General features: G+C 39.6%; 1 protein-coding gene across 2 annotated transcripts; it reads left to right on the forward strand.

The window, feature by feature from the left end:
* The first annotated feature begins 976 nt into the window (after positions 1-976).
* LOC137093254 (uncharacterized) lies at positions 977-19,620 on the forward strand. 2 transcript variants are annotated; one of them, XM_067458061.1, is made up of 12 exons: positions 977-1,131; positions 3,838-4,015; positions 4,754-4,909; positions 7,127-7,263; positions 8,192-8,349; positions 8,435-8,629; positions 13,366-13,455; positions 13,702-13,791; positions 14,478-14,600; positions 15,124-15,255; positions 19,019-19,135; positions 19,342-19,620. In XM_067458061.1, exons 2-12 carry the CDS (start codon positions 3,855-3,857, stop codon positions 19,450-19,452), a joined length of 1,470 nt encoding a protein of 489 aa, XP_067314162.1. In that variant the 5' UTR covers positions 977-1,131; positions 3,838-3,854; the 3' UTR covers positions 19,453-19,620. The 2 variants fall into 2 exon arrangements, with proteins under 2 accessions (XP_067314162.1, XP_067314161.1); XM_067458060.1 differs by lacking the exon at positions 977-1,131 and adding an exon at positions 1,303-1,471.
* Positions 19,621-25,381: the final 5,761 nt, after the last annotated feature.

A 25,381-nucleotide genomic window follows, 5' to 3' on the forward strand; every position in this document is an offset into this window, starting at 1 on the left:
CTTCCTGAGTAAAAAGTGAGGGATAATGCTTTAAAATGACCTTTCCAGATAATGACCAGTGTGTGTGACACTCACGCATCACAGTGGGTTCGTAACTAGATTGGATAAACTCAGCCCGATCCGCCTGTGATTTCACTCTGCAGCTTAGACTGGAAACCTGTACATTTCTCTATCCTGCTATCCTGGTGGCGGGTTTAAAACAACGATGGATAAAGAAGGGAGGGATCGTCGGTCTGATTGGTTGAAGGACTCTCAAATTGTGAGTCATTTGAACTATGCTCGTTGATCACACCTCTTATGCAGCAGAGCAGACTTCCCGTAATGTTCAATCTAAAAAAAAAATAGCTTGGTCTGGTGATATCCCGACAAAACTGTAACCCTATAATAAGTACATGTAGTTAATTATTATTACTCAGTGCTTAAATGTATTATTACACTGTAATACTGACACCTTATAATAAAGTGTAACCTAATGATTTCTGATGTACATAACAGATTGATGGTAATGTTCAACACCACTCATTTGATTTCTATTGTTGTTGTTTATTTATTTATCTTACCTTTTTTATGCCAGTATTGAAATGTTAAAAAACAAACATATCCTGAGAAATAGTGTGAATTCAGGTTTATTTTCCAGTTACAAACAGTCGCCCAATTATCTGACCTCATCCTTACTGGAGTAAGTGTGACAAATACCCCTTCTTTTCTGCTGTATGGAATAAAAATAAAAATATTCTTCCAACATTACACATAAAATGTATTGCAAAACAACAACAATAACCCTTTATAGGTTAATGTGAGCACAAAAGACATCAGCGCAATATGCATTAATAGATCAATTATTATATAGCCTGCTGGGTTTTTTTCCACACTTTGGTAGCTTGTGGCTCCAGAATGCATGAGGCAATATTGCGCAACGAGCGCGCATTCCTGTCCTGAGCGCGCATGGAGACGCGTCAGCACTTTTCCCGGCAGAAGCCGGTGCTGGTGCGGGGCTTTAATTATTACGTAACGTTCTCCACTTGTTTTATAATTCCACATCGCCATTAATTACACTTTGTCGCTGCGTGTGCTGGCGGTGTGTTCGGGGCGCGAGGAGGGGGATCTTCTTCATTTCTCCAATCAGAAAGTGTAAGTATATGGTCTCATTCAGCTCTGACACCTCCCTCGCCGTATGATTGCAGCCTAACGCGCATACAGTCCGGACGTAAGGTGTAAAACTAAGGTGGGGAATCCAACATAAACCCTCCGGATTTCATTAACATTATTATTCATGGTCTCCTCCCCTCGCCCTATAGTGGTCAGCTGGGTTTATGAGTCCTGAGCCATACAGACTCGGACAGGACAGCGTGCATTATTAACTATTTAGAGGCGGGCTCGACAGATTGTTCTGGTGTAAAAGAGTTTGATTTCTATCAGTGTATTACATTTGTATAATAGTTTTATTTTATTTCACTGATCATGGATCAAGGTAAGACAAACACCCATGAAACTTTTTTTTTGCAATGCCATTTTGTCTTTTACACAAATATTGCTTATATGAGGTGATGCAATTATGATGGGGCATTTCAAACATGATCTAATCTTTGTTTCCAGCATTTCTCAGTTCGGTCTTACAGAGTAGAACTTTAAATCAAAGCTTTGACCCTGACATATTTTTTTGTAATTTAACTGATACATTTTACAAACTGGTATTTCACTTAGAAAAAAAGGTTCTCACAGGGATGGTACCCTGTTAAAAGGTCATAATATGTGACCCTCGACCACAAAACCAATCATAAGGGTCATTCTTTTTTAAATTGAGATTAATCATATGAACGCTAAATAAATGCGCTTTCCATTGATGTGTTGTTTGTTAGGATAGGAGCCAAGCTACAATTATTTAAAAATATGGAATCTGAGGGTGCAAAAAAGTCTAAATATTGAGAAAACGTCTTTAAAGTTGTCCAAATTAAGTAACCTGGTTGCCTTAAAATTTTGAGTTTATTGAAATTAAAAAATTTGAGTTGTTACAATGAAGGAAATTGGTTTAATTAATAGAAACTCAAAATATTGTATCTGAACCACATAATAAAATTGATAAATCATGAAAATAGCACAGTTTGGCATGTTTCACTGCGACATCACAAATAAAACTCACACAATTACCAAAATATGCATACAAAATATTTTAATAATGTTTGAATAAAGGTTGTTGATTCTCAAAAATGTTTGTTGTATTAACAACTTTTTTAAATTTCAATGAACTCAAAATTTTTAGGCAACCAGTAACTTATTATTTTTTTTATATTTTTTACAGTGTACTAATAGTTAGTCATTTTAAATATATATGTACATACCATTTATCATGTTCCGTTAAGATATTTTGTAAATGTCCTTTACCCGAATATAAGTCAAGGTTTGCGTATCAAAATCACATATCTATTATAGTGAAGGTCGCGCTGTTGATGCTCGCACAGCCTCTCGAGGAGAAATCACAACACCAGCGTCGCTCACACAGAGTTGATTCAAATGTTACGTTTTTATAACATATGAAACAATTAAACAACATCACTCAACCACTCAAAAGTGTGTTCCTGAATAGCACTAAAAATGACACTGATTTCATATGAAAGTTACATAAACAATTAATTAACAACATTAAGTCATTTACATTTTAGATGCAATGTTGAGTGTTTTTGTTCTATTTCAGCAGCAAAAATAGTTCCAAACAAAGATTCTAAGCAACAAATTTCCAAACAGCAGAACCATAACGACTCAATGACTCACCCATTAAGATTCACCTGTTGCCACCTACTGGTGGTTTAGTTTCATGTTTAAAGCAGCACCAGGTAACTTTTCAACCTTCATAATATATTTTCAAGACTCTTGTGATGATACATCGACTTAGAATAGGCTGAATGACACGTCTGCCATAGCTTGACGGGGTCTGTATCGTTTTTAATCGTACTTTTAAACTTTGGGTTTCGGCTAGTAACCCGAGAACAAAAAAAACTACAAAATTTGACTGCTTTACAGCATATACCTCACTTCAAATGTAAACCTAATGTCTAAACGGTGTGTAGCCTACAAGTTTTGTAGGGGTTACATTCTTGCAAGTAAATACATAAGAAGTACAAAATCATATTTTAGGATACCTAACATATCTGTGATATTTGTTTATTTGTCTTGCCTCAAGCTCTAATTCAAATCAATTTTTCACATTTGCAGATTCATCTGTGGTAGTGATATTATGATATTGACGATATATGGTTATTACCTATCTCTGAAACATTGAATTGAAGTATCATATAGATTTTGTAGAACGATAAGGCTACTATAATGACGCTGGCTTGCAAACGTGAGCATCACGGTCATTTGGCGTTTGAAAAAAATAAAACCCATGAAATTATATTCATATGACATGCTGAAACATATGCCACTGTACCTGGGATGAAGGCATTTCATACGCAACGCAAGCAGAAAACTGTTCAGGACTATCATGGTTGTCATGTCAACAAATGCTCGCACACATCCCCTGATGTAGGATGTTACATTTCTCCGGAGCTAATTAGCCTCATCCATCCTCACCTCCTCCTCTCGTCAATCAGGATTTGGTATTCCTTGAATCAGACTAAATTCTGAATTATGTAGACATGAATGATATCGGCAATACATTATGTTGGTTCTTTTCTAGTCAATCTGCTTGGTTATACAACATTGACTCTAAATTCACAACAAACATATATCGAAGATCTACAGAATCACTTTAGTATTACTATAGTCCGTATTTGTATAAGCATGACTAGAAAATCTATAGAAACTTTCTAATCATCCCTACCTGGTTTGCCTCTGTAGAAACCGAGAGGAACACGATGCAGGAGTTCTGGAAGGAACATTCCAAATTGGCAACAGTCGAAGAGATGATGTTGGATTCCAATGCGCAGGAACTGACCCAACACGAGCTGCCGGAGATCCTCTCCCTGCTCCCCTGTCTGTCTGGTACTGATGTACTGGAACTTGGTGCTGGAATTGGGTCAGTGACCATTAGACCACTGATATTTGGGCAAACCATATGAGCATGCCCAGGTCACCCTGAAATAAAAAGCAAAGGAAATTAGGTTTTGCATAAGAAAATGAAACCTGTTTTAGTATTTTAACAGTATTTTCATGATTCCCCATATCTCTAATTTCTGTGATGTATCCAGATGTTTTACCTGTTTATTTTTTCTTCTATAATTTCAACTCATTGTTCTCAATGTCATTGCAAAACAATGATATCTTGATTCATCTTTGATATCTTGTAAATATAAAGTACAAGTAGCAAAATATATATTTTTAGCAAAGTACTTTTTTTTAAAAAAAGTATTGTTTTGCTTGTTATTTTCTTCTATGATTTTACTCATTCAACTCATATTAAGATGTATGACATGTTCTTGACCGGTTTAATAATATATTTAATTTGAATTCAAAATAGGCTCTTAAATATCAATATTTTCTGCATCTGATTTCTTTGTTATTTTGAGGTCATCATACGTGTGAAATTGTGAATGTGTGTCAAGAACAGTTAAAAGAAATTTGTCACAAAGCCAATAATATTCATTGTGCTAGTGAATATACCGAGATTCTCATATTGAAATGAAAATGATGGAAATCTGATGAAAATCAAATCAAATTTAAACCTTGTGGTCAAATCCTGCGGTGATTGGCCAGTGCTGAGCTTTTAAGCACGCTTTATTTTCTCCATTGTCATCGTGACCTTTACTCTTTTCAGTCGGTACACACGTCACCTCATTGGCAAGGCGCGTCATGTGACCGCTGTGGACTTCATGGAGAAGTTTGTGGAAAAGAACAGAGAGGAAAACAGTCACCTGGGCAACGCTGAGTTCATCCAAGCTGACGTCACAAAGCTGGACTTCCCTGAACACAGGTGAGAGGAAAAAACATGAATATGTTCGGCACTCTAAAAATGTTATATAAACAAATGCTATTGAATAAAATATAACAAGAGAATACATTATATTCTTTATTAAAAACCCTTTAACATTATGTATGATATGTTCAAACCTGTCTGAAATTTATAGACTTTGAAAGTCAATTTTGAGAAAAATCAAGTTAAAGTTTTCTGAAGGTTCCAAAACAAAATCACCTTAAAATCTCGGGTAATAACACCAAATTTGACTTACACCAAAATATATATATTCAACTTTATTTTCCATCATACCACAATTGTTTGATTAACATTAAAGCCTATATAGTCTGAACTCAGAATCAGGTTAAAAAGTTTGAAAAAAGTGTTCTGAAGTTTCTATGCATCTCATTTTTATGTTGTCGGGGCCACAGGATTTATAGGATTTAAAGGATTTCAGTTTTCCATGAAATTCTTGTTGGGTTATTGGATAATCTAGGGGATTTTGGTTGTTTTTGATGCATGACTCAGGACCGTTTAATTTTTCAAGGATTTTTAATTGGTTGGGATTATATAAAGGGTCAGTTGGACTCACTCACTTACTCACTGACTCACTCACTGACAGACTCACTCACTGACAGACTCACTCACTCACTCACTCACTCACTGACAGACTCACTCACTGACAGACTCACTCACTGACAGACTCACTCACTGACAGACTCACTCACTCACTCACTCACTGACAGACTCACTCACTGACAGACTCACTCACTGACAGACTCACTCACTCACTCACTCACTCACTGACAGACTCACTCACTCACTCACTCACTGACAGACTCACTCACTCACTCACTCACTCACTCACTGACAGACTCACTCACTCACTCACTCACTCACTCACTCAATGACTCATTCCCTGACTCACTCACTCACTCACTGACTCACTCACTGACTCACTCACTCACTCACTGACAGACTCAATCACTCACTCACTCACTCACTCACTCACTCAATGACTCATTCCCTGACTCACTCACTCACTGACTCACTCACTCACTCACTCACTCAATTCAATTCAATTCAATTGTGCTTTATTGGCATGACATACATGGGTACATATTGCCAAAGCATTTCACAAAGCAAAACAGAAACATACATCAAACATATTCACATTTATATTTATATATACACATAATAAGCAATACATATTTTATTAATCAGGATGTTCACTCAGTACATCTCAATTTGAAAAAACATCACACTCACTCACTCACTCACTCACTCACTCACTCACTCACTCACTCACTCACTCACTCATTCACTCATTCACTCAATGACTCATTCACTCACTCACTCACTCACTGACTCACTCACTGATGGACTCACTCAATGACTCATTCACTGACTCACTCAATGACTCATTCACTCACTCACTCACTCACTGATGGACTCACTCACTCACTCAATGACTCATTCACTGACTCACTCACTCACTGATGCACTCACTGATGGACTCACTCACTCACTCACTCACTCAATGACTCATTCACTGACTCATTCACTCACTGATGGACTCACTCACTCACTGATGGACTCACTCACTCACTCACTCAATGACTCATTCATTCACTCATTCACTGACTCACTCACTCACTGACTCACTCACTGATGGACTCACTCACTCACTCACTCACTCAATGACTCATTCACTGACTCACTCACTCACTGATGGACTCACTCACTCATTCACTCACTCACTCACTCACTCACTCACTCACTCAATGACTCATTCACTGACTCACTCATTCACTCACTGATGCACTCACTCACTGATGGACTCACTCACTCACTCACTGATGGACTCACTCACTCTCTCACTCACTCAATGACTCATTCACTGACTCACTCACTCACTCACTGACTGACTCACTCATTCACTGGCTCACTCACTCACTCAATGACTCACTCACTCACTCAATGACTCATTCACTGACTCACTCACTGATGGACTCACTCACTCACTCACTGAGTCACTCACTCACTGACTCACTCACTCAACGACTCATTCACTGACTCACTCACTCACTGACTCACTCATTCACTGGCTCACTCACTCACTCACTCAATGACTCAGTCACTCACTCACTCAATGACTCATTCACTGACTCACTCACTGATGGACTCACTCACTCACTCACTCACTCACTCACTCACTCACTCTTTCTGTTTCAGTTTTGACCTGATCTTCTCTAATTGGCTGTTGATGTATCTGAGTGATCAGGAGCTGATCTCATTGGCTGAGAAGTTTCTCAGGTGGCTCCGCCCAGGCGGCTTCCTATTCTTCAGGGAGTCCTGCTTCCACCAATCAGGTTAGAGAAACAATGTCCTGTAGTTTGACACTTTATGGCAATGATGTAAAATTTCTTATTTTTCACAAATTATATTGTAATCTCTGATTGGTGACAAAATAGTGTGATTAAAAATCAGAATAATGCTCTATAACTTCTTACTCTATAGTCATGGAACCAATAGTTACACAAATAAACCATATTATTATATAAACATTGACATAAACACTAATAAAAGATCATTTCAGATAAAAACTGCTAAAACAACTATGAACGCGATTTACACTTCCCAATATTTAATATAACAGCAACATTTTTAATATTAATGCCAAAAAACTATTTCTACAGTGTAGCTGCAAGGTAAATTAGGCTATAATAAGCTGGTGCTGGGTTGACAATTTACTTCATCATGTAGTTTACATGGTCGTGACTTTTTCGGGTACAAATAGATTCACCACACGATGTTATAACAGAAAATTGTGGATCAAGAGACTTCTATCACTTGATAGAGCGGCAGCACCATTTCATCACACATTTGGAGTATGCCTTTTGACCGGCCGATTGGTCAAGTCCCAGTACTCCCTATAGCTGGAACATGCCTGTCGGGGACTGACTTGTGAATACTTTATGGTTAAATTTTCTCTGTGATAGATGGTTAAAAAAAGTAAAAGGGCTTTATGTTGTCAGTCGAAAAGAAAAGTCATTTCAGAGACAGAGCAAGTTATTGCTTTTTGATAAAAAAGTTATGAGGACAAATATTATTTATTAATGTACATATTATATATTAATGTACATATTATATATGAATGTACATATTATTTATTTGGAATTGCATGCATTTATGAATCAAGCTTCATTGCTTTCATTGTTGGTTTTAATATTTTAATATGTGAGTTTAATATAAGTGTATTTCAACAGGTTTAAATGTTTGCCTTTTTGACCTCTACAGGTGACAGCAAGCGAGATTTTAACCCCACCCACTACAGAAGTCCTGCTCACTATAACCATCTGATGACATCCGTGCAGCTGGTCGAATCAGAAAAGTCAGAAAAGAAATGCTACAGCTTTGACATGGTGCTCAATAAAACAGTCGAGACCTATGTGAAGGTAAACCAGTCAGTCACTAAACTGTTCAAGACATGAACTCTGTATAAAAATAACTAAAACAAAACTTTTCTTTGTTTTGTTTTAGATGAAGAAGAACCAGAACCAGTTGTGTTGGCTCATGCAGAAAGCCTGTCGTGACGAAGTGGATCAACATCAGGGCGGTTTTTCCACATTTCAGCAGTTCCTGGATAACCAGCAGTACACCCGAAGAGGAATATTACGTTATGAGAAGATGTTCGGCTCTGGATACGTCAGCACAGGCGGACTCAGTACAACTAAGGTCAGGGGTGCAGAATAGGCACATTATACTTCGTCAAACACGTCGTGTAAAGTTAATTTAAAAATAAAGGTTTTAAACTGTACTTTTTGTAATGATTTTATTAGAAGTCTCTTCTGCTGACAAAGGCTGCATTTATTTAATTAAAAATACACAAAAAACAGTAATATAATATTTAGTAATATAATATTTATTTAAAACCCGACCATTCTCAGTAGTAACTGAGTTATGGTCTGGCAGAGCTTCAGAGACAAATCATTTCCAAAGGGGCGTCACCAACGGACGTCGCTCAAATGCCTCTGGATAGGGCTAAAACCAATCAGAGCGATGAAGGAGATGATGTATGCAGAGGGCTCTCGCTAAAGGGGGTCGCACACCGGACGCGAAGCTCAGCGCTGCGCCACGTCTTTAAAATTCGAACACATTGTTTTCAATGAGTGTACACACACTGGTGGCGGCATTCAGTGCCTGTCCGTGGTGACTCAGGAAGTTGTTAAAAATCCTGCCACGCCACAGAGCTCCATTTCAAGCTTTTATATTAAACTTATATAATATATAATAATAATAAAATATAATATTTCCCTCAAATCATCAAAGTACATACTGATTTCACCCTGTGCTACAAGATACACCCATTGGGCAGCTCTTCTGTCAAAAGTCGATTCAAAATTGAGCTTGCACTTACATAATGTGTGCAGCCAGGCGATATACCTGATGCGGCGCTGAGCTTTGCGTCTGGTGTGCGACCACCTTAAAGGGTTAGTTCACCCTGAAATGAAAATTCTCTCATTAATTACTTACCCTAATATCATTCGACACCTATAAGACCTCCATTCATCTTCGGAATACAAATTAAGATATTTTTGTCCGATGGCTCAGACAGGCCTTCATTGACACCAATGTCATTTCCTCTCTGAAGACCCTGAAATCACATGACATTGGCGATCCGAATCATGAATCGATACGCTGATTCATAACGTTCTACACTTTGTTTTGAATTTGGCCCATCACTATCTAAGACTTTATTTCGTTTATTTCGTTTTTTTAAAACTATTCTCGTCTCTTCATAAAATGATTGTAGAGCCGCTGTAGTGAGATGGGCTTTGTAACGATGTCTTTAGTGCCTTTATGGGTCTTGAGAGAGGAAATTACATTGGTGTCAATGAAGGCCTTTCTGAGCCATCAGATCTCTGTTCCGAAGACAAACGGAGGTCTTACGGGTGACGAACGACATTTAGGTAAGTAATTAATGAGACTAACCCTTTAAAACACCAAAGGGGCAAGCTGGTATATCAGACAGTCAGTAAGACACCGATAAAATCTTTTTTAGATATGAAGGCTTCAAGTGTTGTTCTTTGCTCGGGTTTTAACAGAAAAGGAAAAGTTTAAATCACTTAAAACAGAAGCGATAGCTGATTCGATCGAGTGATGTTCAACGGCGGCATCCAGGGTGAATGAATCAATAACTGACTCACTGTTAGGAAATACTAAAAAAAAAAAATACAGAAGATCCAACTGCGAGAGTAAGGTAATCCAAATGAAATGCCCGAAAGGACCACGTCCTGGAAGACTGCGAGAGAGCAGCCACTGAACCTCGTAGCACCTGAAACAAAGAGGACACGCAAACACACATATTAAACAGGCACATAAATCAGCCACAGCTACCACTGGTAATGATAGGTACTTAACCATACCACACCCACATAATCATACACACCAGGGCGAGCCAGTGAACTCATGAACCTTGACAATAGAGGGAATGCATCAACGTCACTTTCCCGCCGTAATACGCCCCCTCAGCCGGGGCTGAGTGGCAGAAGAGCTGCTGCGTGACTGGAGTTAATGGAGGAAAACACGAGTAGAGCAAACTATCCTTACAACTTACCAAAGATTCAGTGATCCATGGATAATGATATGCAGCCAGGAATCGTGTTTTCCTGACATTTTTAGGAGCCTCATTTCGACAAGAATGTTTATAACTGTCATTCATCACATTTTTCAAGTGAATCCCGCATGTATATGTGGATGGGTCCGTGTTTTGAAGCGTGTAGTGATGGTATTATACTTTATATTCACTAAAAGCTGTCACTCATTCAATAAACCCAATCTCACAAAGTGTTGTGACTTTGTGAGATCTCACAAACGCAATCTCACCGCAGTGATGTTGGTATACAATGAATCTGTTATTTTCACATTGTCTGCACTTACAGAGGATTGCTGCGCGTGTTTAACTGAACTCAGCACCTGGACAAACGCTCGAGCGGTGAGTGATTCCAAATTCAACACCTGTGATTGGCCAATTCCGTTGTAGAAGTCAACAAACAAGTCTGTGATTGGCTACATTACTCACCGAGGCGAAAACACGTTGGAAATGTAATCATTTGACGAGTGCAAATACAGATACACACTGGATCTTTTGCTAGCTCCTTTTCGCTGATAATATGCAATTATTACGAATTCGTAGAGAGGATTTCATATCCTAGACAAGCAGTTATGGGCAGCGTTTCACTCTAAAAGCAGAAGCTGCAGCAGGTGGCAGTGGTTTGAGTGAGAAAATTACACGCTATTATCAAGTCCGTCTCAAGCTCAGAACAGCGATGACTATGCGGTCCGTGGACAAGCCTCCTCTACCCCCCCTCTGCCGCAGGGCCTGGTTTTGTGTGTTTTCACTGCATTCACGCTGTAAACCAATGTTGCCTCTCAGTCTTTCTGCCACTCAGCGGGGCGTAATCACAGTCACTCCAGCTGACGATGACGTCACGTGCATTCCCTCTATACAATGCGCTCACTTGTCGCCACCTACTGGAGTAACTATATAACTTTTGCAACGAGTGACACTAAACAACCAAAACGTTCATATGCACTCTAGGCCCTATTTTAACAATCTGACCACAGGGTCGAAGCTCATGTAGCAGGTGCACTTAGGGCGTGTCCGAATCCACTTTTGCTAGTTTTATGGCTGTTAAAAATGGTTGATGTGCCTGGGGCATGGTCTAAATCTGTTGTCCCACATCTCTTAATGAGTCATAGGTGTGTTTTGGGTGTAACGTGCAATAAACCAATCAGAATCTCATCTCCCAATCCCTTTAAAAGCTAGTTGCAATTTACATGGCAGAATTTGTGAGCGGAAAGACTGAACGCTTCTCTAGAGAGGAATCCTTTTATTTTTAATATTTAAAAATGTATGTGGGCTGCTGCATGTTCCTTTGTGTGTAATAAGCAGAGTGCATGGGTGTTGTGTATCACCTATAGGGTCATATTAATAACACACCCTTTAAATAACACAAAACTACTTCACTATGACTTTAGTCCAGGTTTGTGTTGGTCAATGGCACAGTCGTTTTCAGTTCCTCAAAATAGCAATGTGTGTAACGTACTGCTCCAAGACTAAAAGGTTAGGGATCCAAGCGCAGTATTTATTCAGAGGGTGATCGATCCACAATCATAGTCAAAAATAGGCAAAAGGTCATACACAAGCAAACAGTCCAAACAGGCAAACAAGGCAGAAGAGAAAGGCAAAAGGGTAATCCAGGGAAAAGTCAAGTAATCCAAGACCAAGAGACAAGAAACCAGGGAGAATGGTCAGAAATGCTAGCCTGGATGCCAGCCGAACTCAGCCCCGACCACAACATTTGAGCTCGGGCAGTTCGGTCTGGACTTGATCCATAGAGAAGTGATTATGCCTGAACAGAAACTGTTTGGACCAATGAAATCATCAGGGCGGGCTTTAGACGATGATGGACAGATGATCAACAGTAACATAATCATCCACGTCATCAAAGGCACTTGGGTTGAATTTGTTCAAATCCTAAATGGAGAGCTTGTTCATATATGCATTCACCTTCACTATTTCTCTCAGAAATGATGATTGTGTTGGTAAGTAACTGTGTATCCTTACAGTTTATTTTTACAAAACCGGCTAAGATCGTTTATTCCAGCGTGCGTGCAGACATAGTTGCCAAGTTTTTGCAACAAAACCCGCCAACTACTAGCCCTAAACAATAGCTTCTTGGAGGTGTTTTGGGGGTAAAATGTGTGTTATTTTGGCAAGGTTGCCCGCTAAAATTCGCATTCCTGGGACTGTATACCACATAATTGAGGTCGCTTCAACCCGCAGATGTAAAAACAATCCTCAGGAAAACACAGTGCAGTTGGTCTTTCCTGGTTCGGTTGAAACACGCCCCATAATAACAGCCCAATGGAGCAGTTTCAGACTCATATTCTGACTAGAATTGACTATGACGCCATCACACTACAGAGATGCAGTATTACAATTAATGACAGAGTGAACATGGTTTATATAGGCTGAGATAATGAGGTAAATGAGACACAGGTGTAAACAATGAGTGTGAGCAAAGGATTATGGGTAATGTAGTCTTTGATGGAATGACAGTCTGGGGTGACCTCTAGAGGTGATCAGGCGCACTTTCACTGGTGAATCGTGACAATGCTCCTGATTGCACCTGGTTTTCAGACCAGATGCCCATGGGTGAAAAGATACGCCCGTGCATTTGCTATTTAAACGTGTAGCTGGACGTGAAAATGAGAACTGTGCCAGGCTGAAACTAACATAAAACAATGGATGAGGGATAGGTCATTAATACTAGAACATCAAACTATTTTTATATCAGTGGAGATCTACTGCTCTCTGCATTCTCAGTGTTATCTCACTATTGAGTGAATAATTAAAGGTTTGTTTTCTGTTGGTCTCTTTAATATATTAATCTGTAACCCATCAGGAGTTTGTTGACATGCTGAACTTGACCGCAAAACAGAAGGTTCTAGATGTTGGCTGTGGGATTGGAGGTGGAGATTTCTACATGGCCAAGGTGAGCCAAAGGTTGACATATGATGGGTTTATGTGTTGCCACAGAACGTGTTTCATGCTCTTTAAGTCCACTTTACTCAGGACCTTTAAACTTTCTAGAGACATAAATGTGATCAAACATAAATTCAGTTTAATATATTATTTTACAGGTGTTGGCTTACAATCTGACTACTTGCATATGATCATTCACAGCTGTTATTTCTGATTACCGTGACATGATTAATTACTAACTCTGTTTAAATGACAGACCTTTGGAGTGGAGGTTCTTGGGATGGACCTGTCCTCAAACATGGTGGAGATCGCCATGGAGAGAGCCGTCAAAGAGAAAATCCCATTAGTAAGTTGAGTTTTTCATCTAATACATTTGCCAGCATCTCCACAACACCTAGCAACCCCATAGCAAAGGCAAAAAATACTCAAAATAGTCTCACGACTGCATAGCAACACCCTGGCAACCACCCACAACACCCTTACAACAATCTAGCAACTGCATAGCAACACTCTGGCAACCACCCAGATCATCCTAGCAACCTCATAGCAAATCACACACTACTCAAAACAGCTCCGCAACTGCATTGCAACAACCCGGGTAATCACATGGACAACTTAGTGACCTCACAACAAAGGAAACAAACTACTCAGAACAGCTTCGCGACTGCTTAGTAACACCCTGGCAACCACCCACAACACCCTAACAACCATATAACCACATAACCAACAGCACAGAAACACATTGGAAACCACCCATAACACAACAGCATCTAACTATAACAAAACAGAAACTGCTTAACAATGGTCTTGCAAACACCTAGAAAACCTTACCAAGCCCACAGTAACAGCACAACTAACTACAACTAGCAACCGCATAGCAACACCCTAGCATTATGGCAGCAGGTTTTTCCACATGAAATGTGAAACATGTTTTTTTATGTCCAGCTTTTGAGAATGAACTGCATTCTGGGACAGATTTGTGTGTCGTTCTGCACTTCCTGATAGCAGATTAACTTTGTACTTCCTCTGCAGGTGCAGTTTGAGGTGTCGGACGCCACAAAAAGAAGGTTTCCTGACGACACGTTTGATGTGGTTTACAGCAGAGACACGATTCTGCACATCAGGGACAAACTTGATCTCTTCAGAAAATTTTATGTGAGTGTTCACACAGGTAAAGGGGGCTTGTGTGCATGTTTTCATGCCTGTGACTTTATATGTGGTAGAAGTAGAATATATGTGTATGTGTGTGCATTCTGCATGCATAAGGATTGTGTGTGTTTGTATGAAAACATACAAATCATTATCTGTATGTGTAAATGTACTGTCCGTGGGAAGCAGGTGTGTGTGTGTGTGTGTGTGTAGTTGTTCAGTGTTTGTGGTTTTAACAGTTAACATCACCTTGAGCCTCTTTATTTTTTACTAAGAAGACTCAAATGAGATTATCCATTATGTATGGCTTATAAAAACAAGCCTTTATGTTTGTATTGATCTATAGTGGATAGCCAAATGCAGTGACATACCAAATGAAGCTGACATGCAAAATTATTTTCAGGAAATAAAAGTATAGAGCAAACTGAATCTGCATGGTCTGCCCTCTAATGGACAAATCATGTATTGTCGTAAGAGTGGATAACAGATTTTACTGTTGCTTTATCGTGTATATGCATGTGTTTTTCAGTTTTGGCTGAAGCCGGGCGGTAAGCTGTTGATCAGCGACTATTGCTGTGGAGAGAAGCCCTGGTCTCCAGCGTTTCAGGATTACGTCAACCAGAGGGGATATATCCTCTACACACCTCAGAGATACGGACAGGTGGGACACGGGATACACAAGTACACCTAACAGACCTAATAATATCATAGTGTACTATTAAAGCTTGCTTTAGATTGGAATTAGTATTGAAGATATTGGTTAGTATGTAACCCATGCCGGAGATGCTGGTTCGAATCCCGTGAGTAGAACCGGAGGGGTTACATTTGGTGCCATAACCCGAATGGGAGTGAGGTTAGGGGTGAGTGTAACAGAGGCAAACCTCACTCCACTGGCCTCATAAGGCACAGCGACTGAAGCTAGAGACTGCGAAAAATGATTTTCTTACTTTCTACCTTTGTTTCCAGTCCAAATATCTAATAATTCTTAATTCTTACTATCAATCAATCAATCAACTTTATTTATTTAGCGCATTTACAATGACGATTGTTTCAAAGCAGCTTCACAGTATTAAACAGGACAATATTGCAACAAAATTTGATTTGGATAGTTTATAGAATTAAATATGACCTAATTCATTAATTTTATTTGTATATTTAAGTTGAATAACTTGGATCATAATTTTAGTGTCCCCAACTGAGCAAGCCAAAGGCGACTGTTGCAAATAACCAAAACTCCATCAGGCCCAGAATGGAGAAAAATGGACAGTGTGGGCTCTACAGCAGTTTTTTTTTTTAAATGGGTCGCCAGGATGATTTAAGGAAAATGGAGTACATAAAAATAAAAAATAAAAATACAGCAAAATTTGTTTAGTTTACAAAAGTCTAAAAGGAAGAAATATGCAAAATATTTTTGAATTGGATAATTAACAGATTAACAAAATGAAAGAAAAAAACGGTGCGACTGTGTGTTGCTGAGTTTGGTTCATTTTTAAAATTGTAAAGATGTGTTCTCATCTCATGCAGCAGAAGTAGAAGAGGTTCAATCAAGACCCTTTACAATTTTCTGGGTCTTAAGAGTCTGCGTTCGTAATATATGTTAATATTTCATGCAAAACTCTAGCTAGCTCTGTCTGGACACGTTTAAATCTGCTCTAAGTTTGCGTTTTTGTCACATGTACACTTCAATAAGCCGACAGAAAGCAGGTTAATGCGTTTAAAGGGAGCGTGAAATCTGGATAAAAAGCAAAAAACGACCTGTCCCGACCGGTTTATGCTTACGCTGTTTATGACCATACTCCGATAAAAGAAAACAGGTTAACGCGTTTACATGACCATGTTTACTGTGAGCTTATTAGGCATAATTGGCTTAAGAACGTGCATGTAAACACACCCATTGTCAGTTTACTGGTTTGCATGGAAAAACTGGGAAAACTTTTTTGAGTTATAAAAAGTTACACTGTACAAAGTACACAGCCTATAATAAATAACTTTAATAACTAAAATAATTAGCATCCAAATACATTGCAAATATGGAAACATTTGGAGAGTGTTACTTTCAGTTTCACTTTAAATGATTTGGTTTTGGCTTGTTTCTGTTCTGACAGTTAAATTTAAAGGATTTGTTGTGGAGTAATAGGAAATAAAATAGCCTATAGGCATGTTTCTAGTGTTGATAATGTTTTTAGTACATAATAACATTTTTCTTTATTCACCAGTATTCTGAATGCAATAAAATATGTGACATACTGTATATGACTTATATGTGTTTTTTGTCTCTCTCACACAAAAACAAACAAAAAATATTTGTATTGTATTTTTTAAGCATGCAGCAAATGATAGTAGGCTATTAATAAGTTACAATTGTAACTGCACTGTAAAAAATGTTGGTTGTTTTTTGTTGGTTTAACTTAAAAATGTAAGTAACCTGTTTGCCTTAAAATTTTGAGTTTATTGAAATTAAAAATTTGAGTTGATACGATGAAGGAAATTTGTTCAATAAATAGAAACTCAAAATATTTTTGTATCTGAACCATATACAAAATTTGATAAATCATGAAAATAGCACTATTTGGCATGTTTCACTGCGTCATCAGAAATAAAACACACACAATTACCCAATATGCTTAAAAAATCTTTTAATAATATTTTAATAAAGGTTGTCGAATCTCAAAAAATGTTCATTGTATTAACTCAAAATTTCAATTTCAATGAACTCAAAATTTTAAAGCAACCAGGTAACTTTTTTCTAAATAATTTTTTACAGTGTGTTGGTTAACGCTTAACCAGTTAAGCATCCCATAGTTTGGTCAAATTAGTGTAGAACCAACTTGCATTACAAATGTGTCAAGGATCAGCTGAGTGCACGTTCATCCTCAAAAGGGCTGAGCTGAATATTTGTGCCATCTAGTAGTTTAAAGGAGAATAAACAGTTGAACTAGGACCATTAGCTCTTTCCCCTAGCCTAGAAGCCTAGATGCACCCTAGTGGCAAAAAAATATAGTTTGTAGCGAGTGTCGTCTAGCAACTCTCAATAGGCTTCTGAGCTGGAAAAACCAAAGTCAGTTCAGGCCAATCACATCATGTGTAGAGTCAGTGGACGGGCTTAATATAATGTCGGCAGAGTTGTGAGGGTTCCGCGTGCTACTTGTATACAAGGATTGTATACTTGCTACTTGGATACACACTATATAGTCAAAAGATTTGTCTGACTAATCTGAAGGACACATGAAATTTGGAGGACTGTAGCTACTGACTCTGCAGAAAGTTGGTGACTTCTGCGCATTGTGACCCTCAGCATGCGCTGACCCCACTCTGTGATTTTACATAGCCTGTCACTTCATGGCTGAGTTGCTGTTGTTCCCAATCGCTTCCCCTTTGTTATAACACCACTAAAAGTTGAGCGTGGAATATTTAGTAGTGATGAAATTTCACGAATGGATTTATTGCACAGGTGGCAACCTATCACGGCCCCACGCTTGAGTTCACTGAGCTCCTGAGAGCGCCCAATTCTTTCACTAATGTGTGGAGAAGCGTCTGCATGCCTTGATTTATACACCTGTGGCCATGAAGTGATTGAACAACTGAATTCAATGATTTGGAGGAGTGTCCCAATACTTTTGTCAATAATGTGTACATAGCCTAAAGAGAGCTTTGCAATGTGCACTCTCATCAGTACTAAACTCTTGTGAAAACTCTTGTTTAATAGACTACGAATATCTTTTTTGGTTACAATGAAAGGATTCGAGAATGTTCAGCAGAACTCTAATTCGCCCTGAAAGAAAACTCTGGCATCTTGAAACTCTGATCTGCCGATACAATCATGTGCTCAACAGACATCTTTGACTGGTTACAGTGCTCAGCGCGGAAAAAAGAAACATTGTTAACAGGAACCGTTTGAATGCAGCTGTGTATCTGTGTGTATCGAATTAAATCTTTGTAGTAAAACCGGTACTGCAGAAAGAAAACATATCCGGCAGCTTTCTTTCCTTTTCTCTCCGCCTTTTTTCTTTTTCATATTTTTTTTTAAATTTACGCTTCATGTTTTCTTAGCACGAGTCTCCTTTCACACCACAAGCTGAATTAATTGACATCACTGAACTACAAGACAAAACCATTTTTCCTTTTGATAAAAGGATCGCTAACATGGGAGGGCACAAAGCTGTGCAAATAAAAAACATTTCTCATTTTTATGGGTGGAAAATTGAGACTTGCAAATTGTTATTACTACTGATATTATATTATCATAACTATGTAATGTTATAATGTTAATATTGTGGATTATCTTGGTAGGGCTCCCCGGTTACTCTGTTCCACTATTACCCCCTCTCCAATGCCCCTGACTGTATGTGCAAACTTTACTTGGCAAAAAGCTTGTTTATTCACTTTGACCATGATAATATTGAGTGTGTTTGTGTGTTTTTCAGTTTCTGAGCGAGGTGGGATTCAATAATGTTCGTGCAGAGGACAGGACAGATCAATTTATTCAGGTCATAAAGTCTGAACTGCAGAGAGCCGAGGAGATGAAAGAGGAGTTTATACAGGTAAACACACACACACACACACACACACACACACACACACACTTTACAACCTCACATTGGCATGCACACTGGAAATATTTAGGTTCCAATTCCCCCCCCCCCACCACCACCACCACCACCACCTTTGTTTTATGTGTATATTATTGGAAATGGCTTCAAAATTGTTGTGCACGCACGCTGATCAAGCTCGTGTGATCGCTCCACAGGAGTTCTGTAAGGAAGACTATGATGCCATCATAAACGGATGGACAGAAAAACTGCAGCGCTGTGAGACTGGAGACCAACGCTGGGGACTTTTCTATGCCACCAAACAATGAGCAAGAGGAGGAATCAAATTAATTACCAGATCAAAATCACTATTTTCAGATTAAACCCATTGTTAATTCTGTGAATTACACAACAGTGTTGCAACATTTGACTATTTTCAGAGCCGTAAGACCAACATATTCTTATGCAGCATAAGCGAATAAAACTTTATTTGTTGATATGAATCTTTATATGCTTGTGCTTTTAAAGTGTTTGATGAAATGTGCAGTGAAAGTATAAGTGTTGTTCTAACACACAATGAGTTTTAGATCTTGTTATGAGCTGCAGAAGAACAGAGAAAAGGGAGAAAAAACAAACACTCATATGCCACTATCTCTCAAGACAAACGTTTTTGTTTGAGCTAATGATATATCTGAGAGACCTTACAGAGAAAAACCTCTCTTTCATGTTTTGACCAAAGTAATCATATTAATATAGTCCAGCGCTGCGAGTCCAGGTCAGACCAACCTGTTCACTGGACTATGAGCTTGTGTTTATACTGTGTGTGTGTCGGACCGATGATACATATGAAGAAGGTAAACTAGACTAGTAGAGTAATACCTGTACTTTACTGCCTTATGAGCAACTCCTACAATTCCTGCAACATTAAAATACAATACAAAACTTCACAGCACAACAAATACAGTAATACAGCATAAAACAAAAAACAAAAAACAAAAATCTCATAATGCACAATTGTCTATCTGTATGTAGTGTTCTTATGTAATACATTAATATTACGTATTTCAGTGGAGGGCTTTGGTTTGTAGTAGTAAATGAATAATTAGGGCATTCTGAGAGTTTATGCCCCGTGGTGTGTTAATGAACAGCATGTCTTGCTCTTACATCATCTGTCCTTTGCTGAACTCTGTGTTTTATCTCCAATATCTCAATAGAAAGTTCAAGATGGCATAGGCATGTATAGTACTATTATATTATTTTACTGGTGTCATAACTTCTTAATATTTTTAAGCCTGTTTGTGAAGAGTCGAATTGTAAAGCTAGGGTTGTAACAATATATAGCAATACAAAAATATAACAAGACGTATCGTGGTTAGTGACAATTTGTATTGTGAATAGTTCAGCCAAAAAAGAAAAGTACTATGTGAGGAAAGAAAAGGTAAGAAAAAGTTTAAAGAGTTTTAGTGTCAGTACTACATATATTGTTCAATATAATGTGTATATATCTGTGGGTCCTGATAATGCCGAATGTTTTGTTTCCAGTTAAAAGTGGCCTTCATTATTTTAGTCAGTGACAGAGTGCAAGGCAAGCATATTCGTCTAAAATAATTTTGTATTTTCAGCTTCAGAACCATGAACAGTTTTATTCTGGTGTCACCATTGTCCTGTGCATTGGGTTACCACCAAGTCCAAGGGTGCTTCTCAATATCCCTCCTTGTTTCCTCGCTCTTCTGTCCTCCATCCTATGACCCGGAAACCGATGGAGCTCAGCCATCTTGTAGGACATCTCAATTCTCTAATTGCACCGCAAGGATTGAGGAGTGAGGAGGCGTGAGATGGAAGAGAGAATGTTACAGAGTAGTGTGAAAGAACAACTGTAAGAAACTGTGAGAAACTCTTAAGGATGACATACAAATCCATGTTTCAAATAAAAATCATTGTAATTAAGAATATTACCATAGTTGTCCATCAAATCCAATAGGGAAAGTATGTTATATTGAACCCAGTTAAAATAAAGATTTATTATGGAGCAGAATAAAGAGATTTTTCAGTAGTTTTGTGTGGACTAAAATTGTGAGAGAATGCTAATTTCCAATTAAAAAGAACTTGTTTGTGGAAGTAAAAACTATGATGCCGTCCGAGTCGGGTCCCTGCATTCCGACTCAATGCGGGTACGTCTGTGGTCCGTTGGTCCCGCTGGTTCGGTCACTGGGGGCCTGGCTAGCGCTTACCAGTCCATCCTGCTCTGTTCACTTCACTTCTGTGTCGAAGGAGAACACCCCTGTTCTCCAGGTGGAGATCACAGTCCTACTGGCAAAGGACGGGATTAGAGCCGGTCCCTCCAGCCGATATGAAGACCAGCTTTTACAGCCCATACTTCATTGTACCGAAGGTGGCAGGTTACGGCCGATCATGGATCTGCGATTCTAAACCAGTCCCTTCGTAGGCTGACGTTCAGAATGCTAACACCAAACATTCAGCCCGTGGTCAGACCCTTTATTTCTACAGGCAGGAGTGCCCCTAGAACAATTGTCCAGGCATACTGTCTCCACGGATGCCTCATCTACCGGCTGGGACGCCACATACAACGGGCTCTGTTTCGGGTCTGTGGACGGGGCCTCAACTGCAATGGCATATCAATTGCTGGAATTGTTAGCTGTTCGTCTTGCACTGGGCTGCTTCAAAATGCTGCTACAAGGTAAGCACGTTCTGGTCCGTACAGACAACACTGCAGCCTTTGCATACATCAACAAACAAGGTGGTCTACCCTCCAGTTGCATGTCACAACTCGCCTGCCATTCACATTCCGGGCCTGCTCAATCGTGCGGCCGACGAGCTCTCACTACAGTCAGCGCTCCTTGGAGAGTGGAGAGGTGGTCCACAGGTGGTCCAGCTGATATGGAGTCGCTTCGGTACTGCACAGGTAGACCTGTTTGTTGTCTCGGATACGACCCATTGCCAGTTGTACTATTCCCTGATTTCGGCATGGATGCCCTGGCACACAGCTAGGGGCCCCGGGGCCTACACAAGTATGAGTTTCCCCAAGTGAGCCTTCTTGCAGAGACACTGTGCAAGGTCAGGGAGGGCGAGGAGCAATTCATGTTGGTCGCTCCATATTGGCCCAACAAAACTTGGTTCCCGGAACTAGTGCTCCTCGCAACAGGTTACGCAGTTACCTGTGTAATCTGTCCTCCATCCTATGACCCGGAAACCGATGGAGCTCAGCCATCTTGTAGGACATCTCAATTCTCTAATCGCACCACAAGGATTGAGGAGTGAGGAGGCGTGAGATGGAAGAGAGAATGTTACAGAGTAGTGTGAAAGAACAACTGTAAGGAACTGTGAGAAACTCTTAAGGATGACATACAAATCCATGTTTCAAATAAAAATCATTGTAATTAAGAATATTTTCAATAAGAATAAGAATAAGAATAATATAAATTACGCAGATGGAGGACAGGTTACGCAGTTAACAGGTTACTAGTGCTCCTCACAACCTTGGCCCATTCCTCTGAGGAAGGACCTCCTGACTCAGAGAGAGGGAACCCTCCAGGACCCCCAACCAGACCTCTGGAAACTAATTGCTAATTAATAAAATTAATTACCACTGGCTGTGGTGGACATCCCTTCTGCTAGAGCTCCCTCTACGAGGTGCCTCTATGCATTGTAGTGGAACCTCTTTGTCGATTGGCATTCTTCTCGCCGAAAAGGCCCCTGAAGATTTTCAATCAGTTCTGTGCTTTTCTTCTTACAAGACGGGTTGGAGCCACCCTCTCCACCCTCAAAGTTTATGGTGTCACCATTGCTGCTAATCATGATTTGGTAGGTGGAAATTCCTTAGGGAAGCACAATCTGATCGTCAGGTCCCTGAGGGGGGCAAGGAGACTGAATCCACCTTGTCCTCCCTTTTAGCCTTTGGAGTCAGCTGAGTTAAAAATTATGTCTCAAAAGCCAGTACACCTGACTGCATTTGCCACCATCAAGAGGGTAAGGGACCTGCAGGCATTTTAATTCGACAAATAGTGCAAATAGTGACAAATAGTGGACAAATAGTGGACAAATAGTGGAATTTAGGTAACTCATGTAATCCTGAGACCCCTGCCCGAATACGTGCCTAAGGTTCCCACCACTCCCTTCCGGGACCAGGTGGTGAAACTGCAAGCGCTGCCTTTGGAGGAGACAGACCCAGCCCTAGCTTTTCTCTGTCCTGTTCACACCCTGCGGACTTATGTGGTCATAAGCTGTGTCCCAAAGTGATGGGTGCGCACTTCGAAAGCCATGCACTTCGAAAGCCAGGGCAGGCCACACCTTCAAAGTGCGCAAAGGGACACGAAGGGCGAACTGAGGGACAGGGTTGCCAGGTCTGAACAACAAAACCACCCCAATTGCTAATCAAAATTAGCGGAATCATGGCCAAAACGTGGGGCGCGGGTGGTAGAAATTTTGCTTAAGTAAAGACAACTTAACCTGTGGACTATAGGCTACAAACACCTCAAATAAAAGCAGTAGCCAAAATGCAGCCCCATTCCAGACTTGGCAACAATGAACCAAAAATCGTTAAAGGGTTATAGGCCTAGCAGGTTTTTTGACAACTGACAGCAGACGTTCGGGAGATTTTAAAAAGAGAAATGGAGCTGATTTGTTTTTTTTGTTTTTTTTTAAGCTTTTTATTGGATTTTGACATGCTTCAAAGCCTGCGACAGTGGGAGACCGGACCTAAGCATGTAAATCTGCAGCCGGTTAAATATCGTCAAATTGCAATTATTAGTTAACAGTTTATTTCTTATGTTAAATGTAACTGTTACCATATATTTCAAGCATTTATATATTACGTCCAAGTCTTTATTTAAGTATGCTTACTTATTTTTATTCAACTCATCATCTCAGATGCATTGTACTTTTTATGACATGCCAGCCATTGACCGATTCAGCCCCACAAAGCTGCGAACAGTGGAAATATGCCCTTATCATCCCAGATGATTGATGTCCTGCTGGAATTTTAAGTGTGAGTGGGATGGTGCGGAAAAGCGGGAGAGGGACAAAAAAACAGCCCTGCACAGATTTAATTTTAGGCTATTTAAAGAAAGTGCAGGGGGAAAAAAGAAAAAAACAGCGAAAAGGGAGATAATGGACTGATTCGTCTTCTTGAGAGAATGGTTGAGAAATAAATAGCATTTATGCAAGTTAAAATTGAGAAATTAAAGTTTTTCCAATTTTAAAGTATAAAGTAAATAATGAAATAAAGTTTCTTGGTTGCTCAGGGCAGGTAACTGGGAACTGTGTGACTGCACTAAACGTTTTGTTTACTTCAATGTGCTGTTGTGTTCAATTGTATCCAGGCTACACTTGAGTTACCAACCGCTATACCGTCTTTTTGGGAAATCGTTGGAATTGGCTGCGGCCCTCTTAGAACTTTGTTCACCGTTTACTTCTAACTCTGAGCAATTCCTAGTAGAGATGAGGAGGGTATTCCACCATCCAGGAGGAGGAGTCAGAAATGACCAACGATTACTGCAACTTACTCAAGGAACACGCAGTGTACCAGAGATGGCTATCGAGTTCCGTACCCTGGCAGCGGAGAGTGGCTGGAATGAGCAGGCTCTTCAAGCAGCATTTCATCAGGCTCTTGCACCCGAGTTAAAAGATGAATTGGCCTTCTGAGATCCTGCATCTAACTTAGATTCTCTCATTGATGTCACCATCCAAGTGGATAACCAAATTAGGGATAGGAGATCTGAAAAACAACAAGACCGACTCACAGCCCAAAGCAAAGTAAGTCCAGTTCAACCTGCATTCCAAACCCTTTGCAAAGAGGAGCCCATGCATTTTGGCAAAAATCGCATGTCACAATCTGAACAGGAAAAACGTATGCAGGCGCTGTTTGTATTGTGGAGAACTGGGGCATTTTCAAACTAATTGCCCTGAGCTTCTGGGAAAAGAGATTTCTCAGCTGACTGAGAAATCTTCAGCTGGCTTTTCGACGGTGGTCACACAAAAAATAATACATAAAAGTGCACACACCGCCCAGGGAACAACCCCAAAACCATACACAAGGACAAGACAAAAAAAATAAAAATTGCGTGACAGGACCCTGACAAAGATACAGTAAAAGCATATTGTGAAATATATTATTCACATTTAAATGGCTGTTTTCTAAGAGAATGTGTAATTTATTTTAAATCAGCTACCAGGGTGGCAACCGCCACCCTAGGAAAAAACATTCCCACCCCATTTACCACCCCAACAGTGTATACCAAA

Source organism: Pseudorasbora parva, chromosome 11, assembly GCF_024679245.1.
Source record: "Pseudorasbora parva isolate DD20220531a chromosome 11, ASM2467924v1, whole genome shotgun sequence".
In the NCBI taxonomy this organism is placed as follows: domain Eukaryota; kingdom Metazoa; phylum Chordata; class Actinopteri; order Cypriniformes; family Gobionidae; genus Pseudorasbora; species Pseudorasbora parva.

Bases quoted from the DNA above. Each gene is read 5' to 3' on its own strand.
- LOC137093254 (XM_067458060.1), top strand. The intron at 15,256-19,018 runs GTGGGACACGGG...TGTGTTTTTCAG, and splicing joins CACCTCAGAGATACGGACAG to TTTCTGAGCGAGGTGGGATT. The intron at 19,136-19,341 runs GTAAACACACAC...ATCGCTCCACAG, and splicing joins TGAAAGAGGAGTTTATACAG to GAGTTCTGTAAGGAAGACTA.